The sequence below is a fragment of the Xiphophorus couchianus genome, chromosome 8 (assembly GCF_001444195.1).
Source record: "Xiphophorus couchianus chromosome 8, X_couchianus-1.0, whole genome shotgun sequence".
NCBI lineage: Eukaryota > Metazoa > Chordata > Actinopteri > Cyprinodontiformes > Poeciliidae > Xiphophorus > Xiphophorus couchianus.
Window position 1 is genome coordinate 17,046,412 of NC_040235.1, and position 14,187 is coordinate 17,060,598.

Sequence of the window (14,187 nt, forward strand, 5' to 3'; positions counted from 1 at the left end):
TCCAACATGGGCAAAAACCAAACACGTTTATTCTCTCAAACACTCACAGTAAACCATTCAGGAATGCAAAAACTAACATACTAAGGGTTGACAAGGAAAAAGCTGTTTGATTTAAAATACATTTATCATTATTTAATGAACGCTTAATTCCCACATTGAAGTATTTTCTACAATGTCTTTTATCTGTTGAATATGAAAGCTAATCAAATAATGAATATAGTCATTTATTTTACTTTGTGTGTTAGGTCAATTTAGTGTTGTTTGTTTTTCAATAAAAAATGTGAAATGATAAATAGTAATAAATATTAATACACAAATAATAAACACAGCCAGGTAATAAAACCTGGATTTTTAACGCAATATTGTTATACTGCTTACAATCTTGTTGAAGCATACCAAAGGTAAAAAAAAAAAAAGGCAATTCATTTTTGCATTACTTGGATGACATCATAAAAGGGACAAAAATTAAGCATCAGCTAGGGTTATTGAACATTATAGCAGAGGAGCAAATATGATTTTAGTTTAGTTGGATTGTAAAAGGATTAGAGTATATTTGAGTTGCAAAGGGTTAAATCCTCTATAGTTAGGGAATAGTTTTGCACCAACCATCACCATTCTATTGATGAAAAATGATTGCCTGGTTGTCATTTTTGACAGTAGTGAGTGATGCGGCAGGAAACACTGATGGAACTTAGAAATCACGTTTATACATCAAGTTTATACATTACCCAGAATCTATGTTTAATCAGCAACTGATTAAAAACCAGTTTAATCAGTTTAAGTCTTCAATTACCACTGAAAACTTGTAGTAATAAAATTCTCCCATTTCAGCATGAATAGGTCCTCTTTACAAACTGCTTCTTCGTATTTCGGTGGTGCCAAATTTAGTTAAACTCAAGGTTTCAACATGTGGCTCAAACCTCTTGATACAGCTGTAAATAAAAACACAAGCAGACATCTTTTTGAAGAAGATGTTCAATTAAAAACTTGTAAATGAAGAGAAAGAATAGCAAGAAAAGTATTAATGGGTATGATCACAATCTGATCAGCTCCCTCATGTCACATCAGAAATTAGTATTTAATCGTGCATAGCTGATCCTACTTATTTTTCACAGAATTTAATAAACAATATTACTATGTTTCTATACATTTTTCAAGTGAAACAAGGGAAGATGTGCTTGTAAAGGAAATATATGTAGCATTTGCCACAGCTAATTAGCTGCATTCACACACTTTGGCTTAATATGTTTGTCCTTGGTACGACTGCATCAACACTATAACACAAGGACGAGCATTGTACTTGTTTAAATTCTGTGCCACAGGCCCTCCTATATGCTAAACGCCTCTGTCTGCACAGCTTCCCAGTCATGGTGTTTAGATTTTCAAAGGTGTTCAGAATGTCAATGAAATTGCCCACACTTTTATCAACTTATTATTAAGTCTTTTGGAAGATGTGTTTGTAATGGCTGACTGGCTCAATTACAAATAAATACAACACAAAAATAAATTATCTGTGGATAACTTATAGAAGCTGAAATTGTAATGAAGAAATGAAGTAGTGTAACTTTAATCACAAAAAGCAGGAAAAGCTAACCTTATTACATTCAATAAGTAATTAATAAAATGAACCAGGTTAAGTAGAAAATTTTACAGTTCCACTCCAGCCAATGTGCAAAGAAACATAAAAATAAATAAATTAATCCAAGATCCATGGTCACAGATCCATGATGATCTATAACCATGTATAGCCAATCTAGTTAAGATTTTGCTTTGCGAGTTTCTTTACGACTATAGACCTCAGCTTAAACAGCTCTATGTTTCAATTCAATCTCCATATTGTTTCTGAAGTGACTACTTTAAAAAATACATATATTTTTTGTTTTTATCTAGTCAATAAATACCAATTTTAACATTGACATCTATTTACCATTTACAAATTGTTTATTTGTATTATTAACAAGAAATCGCTCCCTCGGTCCTTTAAATATTGTGGAGTACTCGTAAATGTAGAAAGTATAATTGTTATTCATTTAGACGCCTGTTTTTCAACCAGCTTGCTAAGTAGTACCAAAGTTTGCTCTCCATCTATTTCCACTGCATGACCATTCACTGGAGCTGCTTGCAACTGAATGCTATTTTGGACAACAGTGGCATAAGAATTGTTTAATTTTTTCTTAAAGAAAAAACATTGGCAAACATAATCATGAAAATATAAGGTTTCAGGCAAACTGTAAAGGAGATGAAGAGTAAAAACAGTTTTTCTTCTTCCCTTTTTTATATGTTGATATTCAGGAGGACACACACTCACAAACTATGAGTTACATTTCCTCTAGGTCTTCCAATACAGTCCAATACTTGTAGAATACAATCCTCAGTATTACATGTCATGGAAGTTAAAAACACGCTTACAGTCCAAGTCATTTGACTTAAGTTTCATTATCACAAAAACTCCATTTACATCAGCTCATATATCTTCTTTGAGTGTCATTGGCTGTGCTATAAAATAGCACTTTACACACTGCAGGGAGTGTGCAGAACTCCTTCCTATTTCAAGCTATGCTGACAATTCCAAAAATGTCTTGGCTCATTTCTCTTTTCTGAATGCCATATATATCATTATTCCCTTTCATATCAAGCCACTTTAACATTAGAATTCATTTGTTTTTAAGCACACTTTACTGTTTTTTTATTCTCCAATATTTTGCTTTTATTGCATTCTCAGCGAGTACAGACAAGCCCCTTACTGTGCACAGTGAGGAGTTTAACATATGACATTCATCACAAGGTTCAGAGAAAAACATCTGTATTTTCTTTCCTTACCTTTACTGCGCCTTCGTCCTCTGTTCTGCTCTGTGTAAAACTTCATTTGATTGTCATCTTCAGGCTCTGAACTTGATTCCTCTTGGGGACCATACACACCTCCAGTCACTGCCGAAGAAAAGTTGAGAGAAAAACAGGGGAAAAGAACCTTATTAATTAGACTCAACTTGTGTGGCCATGAGAAATCATCCTAAGCTTCCTCATTCAGGTGTCATGTAGAGAAAGAACCAACACTGCATAATTACAGTGACAAAATTGTTAAGAGTTTTGATTTTTGACTCTTTTCAAGTCCCTCCTAGTTTGATTGGGGGGCCTTTTGTCTCTGGAGCTCAATTTTCTAATCACATTGTGTCACATCTGTGGAGGATGTTCATGTGCCTGAGAGCACATCCGTGATGAGGTGACAGCAAGACAGAAGATGTGAGAAACTTTGTTTATACCAATATGCCAGCAAAGCATCAAAACACGCAGTCTGTTTTAACGGATTCTCTCAAGGGGCTGCCTCAAAGTGGTAATTGCCATTCTTAGGATTTGTAAGCTCTTAAAGTCTCTGAAAGATAATTAAATTCTCTAAAGCAGTTGAAAGCCATTCTAAAGATTATTGAAATGAAATATAAATAAAGTGTAGGTATAATGTATTTATTTCTGGTGTGGAAAAAAAAACAGACCCTCAAATGAGATAATTAATTCTCTATTATATATGCTCCAGTTGCCCTTAAAAATTCAACAGCATCATATGCAATCACATTCAGTAAATCATGTATCCCAATGAGGCTTGTTTGTCTTATTGAAGGTACCTTTAGCAAATAACCTTCTTTAAAAGCAGGTATTACAAAGAGTTTTATTGCCTTTTATTAGTTTAATGAAATAGCTGACTCCTAAATGTTGCTTTTACTACCTGCAAACAAAAACAAATTCTCATAATTAACAGAAATAAAGGTTTGAAAATATCTGTATGCGCTTATACATTTTTTTAAAAGTGTTGTAACTTACAAATAGACTGTATGTTATTGATAATCTCTGTCAGCCAAATTGGAAATATAGGTAAATTAGCTCCACAAAGGAGAGAAATGAGACACCGACTCCGCTGCACAGTATAATTTATTAAGATATTGGTTTGACTGGCCATTCCTCGTAGAGTCAGCAGACTAGACAGATGATGGCAAACTGCAAAGAGACAGATGAAAAAGGAGGTGGAACCAAGGAAATGAAATTAACACATAAAACAAAAATATAACGATCGTAATTATATACCTAAGACTGACTATAATAATAGCAGAAGTAAAATAAATAAATAAATAAATAAAAGTTGCAAAACACAAAGAATTCAACTAGATTGCCAAAGGTTTTGGCTCATCCATCCAAAAAAATTAATGGATGTTTTCTAAACATTTCCGAAGACACGTATAAAATAAAATCAATGACCTAGGTATGCAGAGTGCCTCTATGGACATTATTGAAAGAGAAAGAGTTGCCCCCAGGAGTCCAGAGAATTCCAGCTTTGTACTGTGATAGAATGACAATTGTGCAATAAGTAAAAGTAATGTGCTACAGTCAAATGTCAGTGTTGTTATAGCAAAATGGAGCTTACTGGAATGTCATAACTTCAGTGAGAAAATGGTAGGCCACAAAAAATTACAGAGTGAGGTCAGGGGATGAATGAAGTTCAGGAGTCACCAACTTTCTGCAGAATGTGTGTGAGAAAGCATCCAAGTAAGTAATTTTGCAAGAATTGTGTAAATGTGCCTTCTCCATCCATAGCTATCCCACTAGCAAACAGTGTATACTACAGAAATGTCTCTGGATCGTCTCTGGATATTCATTTAGGTGTGCATGTGTTTGTCAGCACAAAAGGGAAAAATATGTTTTCAACTTGTGCCTAAAGTGCAGATTATAAACAACACATTAATTTTTAAATTGTTTAAAATTGTGTAAAAGCAGAGTTAAGCTAAAATAATTAAACCGTCTTTTTTTTTAGAATATCAGAAAAATTGTGAAACTGGCTATTCTGGGAATGTGAAAAGGAATGAGCTTACAAACATAAAAAAACAAAAATAAAATGCAAAATGAGAGGCCTTTGCTATTGGAAATTTCAGCCAAAAAGTATCTTTTGCATTTGTTGCTGAGAAACAGAATAAAGTTGTGCAAGTAATGACAAAAGAATATCAATCAGAAGTGGGAATGGAGAAGTAAGTGCAGGGGGAAAAACAATGAGCTCTCAGTATTGACAGAAAGTTTGGAAAATTACATACAAATTTGTATGTAGTTTAGTGGTTTTATTTTGTATGTGAAAGAATGATGCAAAGAATGAATATGCAGTAGGCAATTGGGACTATTGAGCTGGAAGATGAAGTGGGGAGTCTGAGTCAGAGTCTGAGATAGACAGTGACCATTTCTATGTTTATGTGGAGAATCAATCATTTGTTTAAGAAAGTAAGAAAGAAAGGTTGGGGTATAAAGAGTAAGATGAGGTCCTGACATGCTCACAATCAGCTTCTCAAAGATCCAAGCAGAAGAATACTTAAGTTGGTTTACAAATCACTAAAAGGTTTAGCACAAAAATATACTGAAGGCCTTTTGTTGTATCAACAACTTTGCAGACCACTCAGATCTTCTGGTTCTTGTCCACTCTGCATTAACAGAGTGAGAAGCAACATTCATTTTTTGGCTCCACTAATCTCGATTAAACTTCTAGAAAATTGGAAAAATCCTGAAACACCTTCTTTTTTTTTAAGCAGGACAAAAAAAACAAAAACATACTTACTTACAGTTGCCTCTGATTATTAATAATAACTGCAATAAGGAGTAATTTGATGTATATCTGATTATTATTATTATTATTATTATTATTATTATTATTATTCATGATGGCATTTGACCAATTTAATGTTAGATGCTTGATTCATAATTGATTATTGGGTTGTGTTTTTATTATGTAAAGCATTAGAACTGCCTTGCTGCTGAAATATTCCTTACAAATAAACCTGGCTTATTTGCTAGTCGGCGAACTTGGGGAAAAACACAAAACAAAACAAAACTGTGCTGTATCAAATACTTATTTTCCTCTCTGTGTATGTTGATAACAAATGCCAGATGAAAAATTTCTCTCTTTCACTCCATAAATGATGTGCAATGGCTTATGAAAAATTGCCTGCATCATAAAGATTTTGGGCATGATTAAAAGTTTTATTAAGTCTGAGTAGAAAGTCTGTACTGGAAGCTAGAGCCAGTCTCTTGGTCTGGTGCACTTATACTGGATGAGAGTTGAGTAGGATTCAAGTGCTCCAGTACGGCTGTTTGGAAAGTGGAGCTCAGTCAATGTGGTGTAAAATTGGTTCTGAATTTATGCATCGTGTTAGAACATGCTCACAGAGTTGGTGGGAGCAGAAAACGAGAGAAGAGGAGCAAACGCAGGGCTGGCTTCACAGGGTCAGCATACTGGATGTTCACAAAGCTGAAATAAATGTTAAATATTATATTTTATACAGAACTAATATAATTTATTTAAAACTATTTCACAAAAAAATGAAAAGAACCTACAAGGATGATATTTACTTTCCCAGCAATAGTTGGATGCCCAATAATTTGCTGTATTTTTTATTTTTTATTTTCTTGGTGGTTAGACATTTAGATTCCATTAAAAATATCCCTTTTAGAAATGTCTCAGCATCCTTGAGCTAGGAAGTAAAATATCTAATTTAGGTTTGTTTTAACCCTTGACTGTGTGCATATTAATGCTGAATACAATTTAAAATGCCTCAAAACATCAAATAAATTTTGCTTTTAAATATCTCAAGACCTAGATGGATTTCAGATGGAATCATTACCTTAACAGATATTGGTTTCTGATAAAAACAATAAAAATGTAATATGTGTATACATTGTGACTTCAAATGGACAAAACCTGATTCTTTATAAAAACAACAAACAAAAAAAAAGAAGTGCATTGAATTGAACATACTGATTTAATCTCATAAGGATCTGATTTCTGTTTGTATTTTACAAGTTTAAAAAGTAACATAGGAAGTAAGCCAAGTCATCACAGTTTTTACAGACAACAAAAGAAAGAAGAAAAGCTGTCTAGAGATATACTGCTGTGATCACACCTCATCAGTGAGTGTTTGCTCTTGTCAACCAATCCACTCGGGAAGAAGTTCAGTGGTGGTGTAAAACGGGGCTTTATCATAAAAAGTACCAATTGTAACAGCTGAAACAGACTACACTGCATTTTATACCTTGGCACACTACCCACTGACAGGATGGGGCACTGACATTTACAAATTTACAACAACACTCTACCAAATAAGGCCATGATTAAAATTTAACCTACATGTTTAGAAGCCAATTAGACCTTGCTTTGACACACACAAAATTGAATGTGATCGTTTCACTTCATTGATGTCTTAATTGTGTCTTAATGTAAAACACCAAGACAGTAGAATGCTGCAACTCCTTTACTTCAAGACTAATATGGTCTTCATAGTCTTGTAGTAGTTAGAGAGGCATCTTGAATTTAACAAAGTTACCACAGTTCCACAAGTTTTGATTTGTAATGTTATAACAACAATGATAAGCATTTGTCTATCATGCTGCACAACTAACTTTTTTATTTTATTTTTTTTATAGCAACTAGCTTAAACACATTCTTTGATGAAATCAAGAACAAATTTTCCTGTCAAGGATGTAAAGCTTGAATGTTTAAAGTTAAATTTCATGTTTTGGCATAGGTCTGGTCTTATTTGTTACTATGGATTTCTCTCACACATTTAGCACATCTTCTGAATGGTGATTTTATTACCACAAAGTCACAAAGTGAAAAAAAAGTTTCAAATGGCTTATAATAAAAAAAAACACATCAAGGAGTTTCAATTTATGATTTATTCCATAGTCTTAATGTTTTCAAGTTTTTTGCGGACCTTAAAATTTTAGTTGGGGTGTTCATACTTGTGTATAATTGTTTGAACCAATAAATGTGGCAATTTCAAACAATGTGGAAATTACACCCGTGGGATTAATCAGGCTTTTAACAGTGACTGAGTATGTTCTTGATTTCATGGCTGATTTGTTTTGATTTCTCCCATTAGGTCAAATGAGAAAGCGGTATAGTTAAGGTGAGGCTTTAAAATACATCCAGAGCTGTGCCTCCGTTTAACTAAAATGTTAAGAAGCTTACAAAGCCATACCACAATCATATGGACTTTGACAAATTACCTTAAGATGTATTCATCTTAGTTAATGTTAACTTCAGATTTTGAAGAAAGTAACACAGTTTTAATTAAAAACAACCAAAACTCTTCTTTTAATGACATAGACTTTTTAATCTAACTAATCTAAAACAAGAAAACAATGTGTATTTGCATAAATTTATAATACACATAACAGAAAGATCCTAGTACCTGGGTAGTGTACAGCTTTGATAAATAAACACACACAAGAACCCATTTAAAATCACTTTGGGAATATGCTAGCCATCCTTTCACTTCCCATCTGCATTTTCTTCCTTTATTACAATATTTTTCTTAACCAACTTCTTTAGTTACTTTGATTTAAAATGATATTTTTTTCTCTCTCAACAGTAGAGTACTGTTGATAGTTTCACTACTCTCTGAATGGAGTAGTGAAACTCTGTCCTATAAAAAAAGGCAAACAGCTATGCCGCCAAGGCTAAACAGAAGCATGTGTACACAAGAGAATCCCATTAAAAAGACACATTTCTTTCTTTAAGTTTCCCAAAGGTAACATAATTTCAAAAATCTTTCAAAGTTATTTTGTATGCCGTTATCGACTGTGCTGGTATTACAGTTTTATAAAATACCAGCAGACATGCAGTGGCTACAGATTTGACAGGAGCTGTACATTTCAATGTTCAAAGTTAGTCCACACACTTACAGCAGTCTTTCATGTGTCTTTCTTTAATAATGAGCTGTTTGCAGTGCATTAAGCTGTTTGAACGTGACAAATGTTTAAAGTACAAGACAGTGCCTGTAGAGCTAAACTGCAATTATCTGTTACATCAATTTAATAAGTATTATGTGTAGTTTGTATTCAAGTGTATGTACTGTTTTTGTAAACTAAGCCACAGTAGCTTAATAGTAACTAATCCATTTATCATTCAGCTGCCATCTTGCCTGATCAAGAAGCAGTGCAGATGCCTCTTGAATCGGATTGTGAGTTGCCAGGTTGCAGAGACAGATGGGTTGAAATTACACACAAAAAAAGTGCTGATTATGTGGCAGATTTCATTTAAAAGTGGATCCTGCACAGTAGCATGTTGGAAAAACACACAAAACTTTAGGACATGGGAGTGACACATAATGAAAAGTTTGTAGGTCATGTAAAAAGGAACAAAAAGGAATAAATAATAATATGCCTGGGCATCTGCTGGCTTATTCTCCACATATGCGGACGGGGCCATATGAACCTTTCAAGTGAATGACCCAGTTGGTCAACATTTACATAACCATGGTTACCTGCCTAACTGGTCTATTACCATGAAAGAACTAACTGAAAAGTAAAGCAGCAGACACTGAGTCTAGCAGTGAGACCAGCACAGAACACACACATGCGCACGCAATGAAAGAACAGAAAGTCCACAGGAGATAAAAGGATGTTCTCCTTTGTAACATTCCCTGTAGTGAGAATAATTAGCTAGATGATGAGCTAAGGAATAGCAAAGGGCTATGAGTTCAGTCTGCATAGTAAAAGCTAATAATCTTCTGCGTAGGAAGCTGGTTAAACACATTGTGGTAGTACAATGACATACTGTAGTCTGTCTCTCACTCACTCGCTACTTCTAGCTCATATAGTTAACCTTACCCATTTAAAGTGTTGCCTATTTATTGCAGCTTTATGACAAGCCTTTAGTTCTAAGTTCATGCCTTATTTCCATGAGTTAACAAGTCTTTCTACTCAGCTTTAATCTGATTATTCTGATGGCATGTGTATATGCATGCATGTATACATTTATGGCTGCATGTATACATGCAGACCAGAAAATGTGCACATCAAAACCTTGCAATTGTAATTTTATTTTTACAATGACTGTACATAAAGGTCCAGTTTGTTACTTTAGAGAAACAGCTTAAAATAATTAAATAATTTCTGAGCTTAGCTTTCATCAGATTTATTCATATCTCCATTCATGAACAAGATTATGTTGCCTAAACTAAAGCCTTTAGGATGTACAAATCAAATCAACAGCACTATTTCTGAGATGTTCAAGCTGAACGGTATACGTTTGCAATTCTTTAGCAAACATGACTCCAGTTTCAGGGTAATAGCTCTATGTGGTGATGACTTATTGAATAAACTTTAGGGTAGTGCGATCAAAATGGGCTCAGACATGGAATTATCCCTCACATATTGCATCAGCAGAGTCCACAGATAATACTGATTCAGTTTTGGGTCAGCTGGTAGAGTGAAATAAGTATACCTCCTCCAAGAAGGAAAAGGAGATGTAGAGATTCAGGGGAAGCCACAAATTACAACAAGGAAAGAATTGTGTCTCCAGGGAAAGCCATTTGAAATAATAGCAAAAACATAAACTTAATCATTTGTGTGTAACCTCAGGGTGAAGAGCAGTTTCTACTTTGACCGTCTTTGATTTATGACCATGTCATGAAGTATCTTGTTTGCAGGTTATATAGTTTTTATTATTGGAACTAAAATCTTTAAACGCTAAAGTAGGAGAAGCTTGCAGAGAGATAGGGTTTCTGGAGGTTCATACTTTTTACTATGAGTTATAGACTATACATTTTAATTAATTCCAGACAGTTTGTAAAAATGGAACCAAAGTGGCATGACATTACACTTAAACTGAACAGTATTAACTGTAAGTAGATTAAATGAGCATGTGTTCTGCTAGTTGGGAAAACTTGGTATTTCTAGTTGATTATGTTTATATGTTGCACGCAATGTTTTTTCGGTTTCATCAACACAGTTACAGAGTCTTTCACAAGTGTTCCTACGAATTGAACTTTACCTAACTTCACAGTACAACCACCAAATGCACTGTGCTTTCTTGTTCACTCCAGATTATTTCAATCGGATCCCTACATGACTTGTTGAATCGTGAAGATTTGTTTTAACTGTGGCAAGTGAGGTCTGCTGTGTATATGATGTTGTTATGGGGGTTTTTGTGACCTCTGATGAATCGGCAATGGGCTCTTGGAGTACTCTTGATAGGTTGGCAGGCCACTCCTGGCTTATCACTTATCACTGTTCTACATTTTCTCCATTAGTGAATATTTGGCTCTTAATGTGGTTCATTCAAATCCCAGAGCCTAAGCAATGGCTTTGTAACCCTTTCCAGACTGTTAATGTCAGAATAAAGGAAACTCAAAACAAATGCATGTCCCACTTCTTATATTTTTTTTTTGTATAAAACGTCAAACATTTCACTTTGTGTTGGTCTATAGCAAATCCCTAAAAAAAAAAAAGCTTGGATCGTAGCTTAAATAGGTGGTACAATTTGTGTATGTCAGTTGACTTTTGCTATGCCTTCACTTTACTGAGCAGGACACATTGGCTTAATTTACAAAGGAAACAAAAGGGTTGGAAACTGTAATTTCTTGTGCATAAGAGGCAGTATGAAGGAGTGACTGAAAAGTCAAAAATACTTATTTTTACTGGCAAAATTAAAATAAAAAAAAATAAAAATGTTTTTTTAACAGTGAGATTTTAGTACGTGTATAACTGTTGACAGGTGCACAAGTCTTGCTGGGATCAAGGTTAATGTAAAGAGTTGCCTAAATTCCTTGTAGGTTTGATGTAAACCAGTCAGATTGACATGAGTAATAGAGCTTGGAAATTGCAAACAGGCACAAACACAGCCTTCTGGAGTCAGAATCGCACAGGTAGGCCTGAGGCACTCCATGCTACATCAGCCAAAGAGATTCAGAACTGCAAATCATAAAATCAGAGAGACGAAAAAGTAAACTCAGGTACTTTTTAATATATATTTTTTTCTTTTTTGCAGGTCAGTTGGTCTCCTTTTAAAAAGCAATCAAGTTTATTTGTACAGTATATTTCAGCAACAATGCACATCATGCAGTCACCAACTGTGAAACCAGTAACAGACATTACACTTTGTCAAGTGCCATCACTGAGCTCATCATGACATATCAAATATGTTCCATCTGAATGTGTCAATGTTTATGTAAAATAGTAAATGGCCTGTACTTGTTAAGAGCTTTATCAAGTTCATAGCAACCCAAAGTGCATCGCACTACAGTCAGTCATTCACACACAAATTCACACACTGATGGTGTCAAGCTACTGGATGGTAGCCACAGCCGCTCTGGGGAAGTCTGTCAGAGGGGAGGCTGCCATGCTCTGGTGCCTACTAGGCCCTCTGACCAACAGCAGGCAAGGCGGGTGAAGTGTCTTGCTCAAGGACCCGACAGCAGAGAGCAACACAACAACAAAGCAGGCAGAACGGAAACCGGCAATCCACCGATAGAGGGACGAACTCCTGCCACCGTTGCCAATATCATCCTTTTTTCATGTGTCAAAACCACCTCTAACCAAGAGAGTTTTTAGCCTTGATCAAAAGGAACTCAATGTTTCAGTTGTTTTTTCGGTTTTCAGGAAGTTTGTTCCAGATTTGTGGTGCACAGAAACTGAATTCTGCTTCTCCATGTTGGGTTCTGGTTCTGAGGATACAGAGTAGGCTAAAACCAGAAGACCTCAGTGATCCGGAGGATTAATACAGGCAGAGAACACTCTGGTGTGGCTCTTCTTGCCTCTCCTTCTTTCACTCATTACTTCCCTGTACCCCAGTCTACTTCAGCTCTGTTTCTTTATGTTAGAAAAAAAATCAATACTGTTTTACCCTACAGTTGGACTTTAAGCATTCAGCAAACAAAACCAGGCACACAAACAAACATCCACACACAATTCCATTTCATACAAAATGAAACCTTGGTATGATGAATATTATTATAGAGAGCGTTGCAGTATAAGTACTGTTGACACATTTTACAACTAAAATTTATGAGCAGCTACCAGTTTAAAGGGAGAGAAAGGATTTGAAAAGGTGGGAGGTTTAACAAGCCACCACTTGCCTCATGTACTTCGGTGGGCTGAATATTTGTTGGCTGCACTCATTTCAATGTCTTTTTTATTGCATCTCACTAGAATCAAGAGTCTATTTGGCTATTTGGAACTAGTATGCACATAGAAAAGTGTGTGGAGCCCACTCAGGGAATTCAGCTAGGTGTTTGCTGAAAAGGTGTGCCAGGTTGTCATTTTAGATGCAAGAAGTTTTCACCCCCCTTGCCAGTGAGCTTCCATCCATCCATCCATTTTCTGTACACCCTTGTCCCTAATGGGGTCGGGAGGGTTGCTGGTGCCCATCTCCAGCTACGTTCCGGGCGAGAGGCGGGGTACACCCTGGACAGGTCGCCAGTCTGTCGCAGGGCAACACAGAGACATACAGGACAAACAACCATTCACACACACACTCACACCTAGGGAGAATTTAGAGAAACCAATTGACCTGACAGTCATGTTTTTGGACTGTGGGAGGAAGCCGGAGTACCCGGAGAGAACCCACGCATGCACAGGGAGAACATGCAAACTCCATGCAGAAAGACCCCGGCCGGGAATCGAACCCAGGACCTTCTTGCTGCAAGGCAACAGTGCTACCAACTGCGCCACTGTGCAGCCCTGCCAGTGAGCTTGTGCAGAAAAAACTAATATATACGCTGTTAATTGTAAAATAAAAAAAAATGCATGAATAATCATTGGTTAGCCTTTAAAACTCAGCTGAATATAAAATCTATATATATAAATTTGTGTGACAGACTGGCGGCCTGTCCAGGGTGTACCCCGCCTCTCGCCCGGAACGTAGCTGGTGATGGGCACCAGCACCTCCCGACCCCATTAGGGACAAGGGTGAACAGGAAATGGATGGATGGATGGATGGATATAAATTTGTTGCATTAGTAAATTACTATAAACTGGTTTGAGCTAATTTCTTCATGTGTCTAAATTGTGCAGACAAATACATGGTTTAGAGTGGTGGGACAGAAAAACTGAAAATGCAGCTAATTTTGACAGGATGACTATCCTGACTTGCTGGTCTTTTAGATTGTATGTGCATCCTCTATTAAACATTGACATTAGTAAATTTGGTAATTTGGATAGTAACAAATTACCAAATATTTTATCTTTTATACATTTTCATGTGCACATAAAATGTTATGGTTGCAATGAACGAATAGCAGTTGGGTTAAATTTTAAACATATGCACCCTGTGTCAGTCTTAGATGTAGTGTCAAGATTGATGTAGTGCCAGTGCAATTTATTCTACTGATTCAAATGGTTTTTATCATGCAATATTTTGTCTAAATTTTATGAAAAAGT

At 35.6% G+C, this 14,187-nt stretch overlaps 1 protein-coding gene across 2 annotated transcripts in view; it reads right to left on the reverse strand.

The window, feature by feature from the left end:
• The window catches only part of astn2 (astrotactin 2), a 276,226-nt gene that overhangs the window by 168,171 nt on the left and 93,868 nt on the right, over nucleotides 1–14,187 (reverse strand). For both annotated transcript variants that reach the window (XM_028025024.1, XM_028025025.1), the window contains one exon: nucleotides 2,821–2,928. In XM_028025024.1, the coding sequence (XP_027880825.1) occupies nucleotides 2,821–2,928 (108 nt within the window). The remainder of the gene's footprint in view (nucleotides 1–2,820; nucleotides 2,929–14,187) is intronic.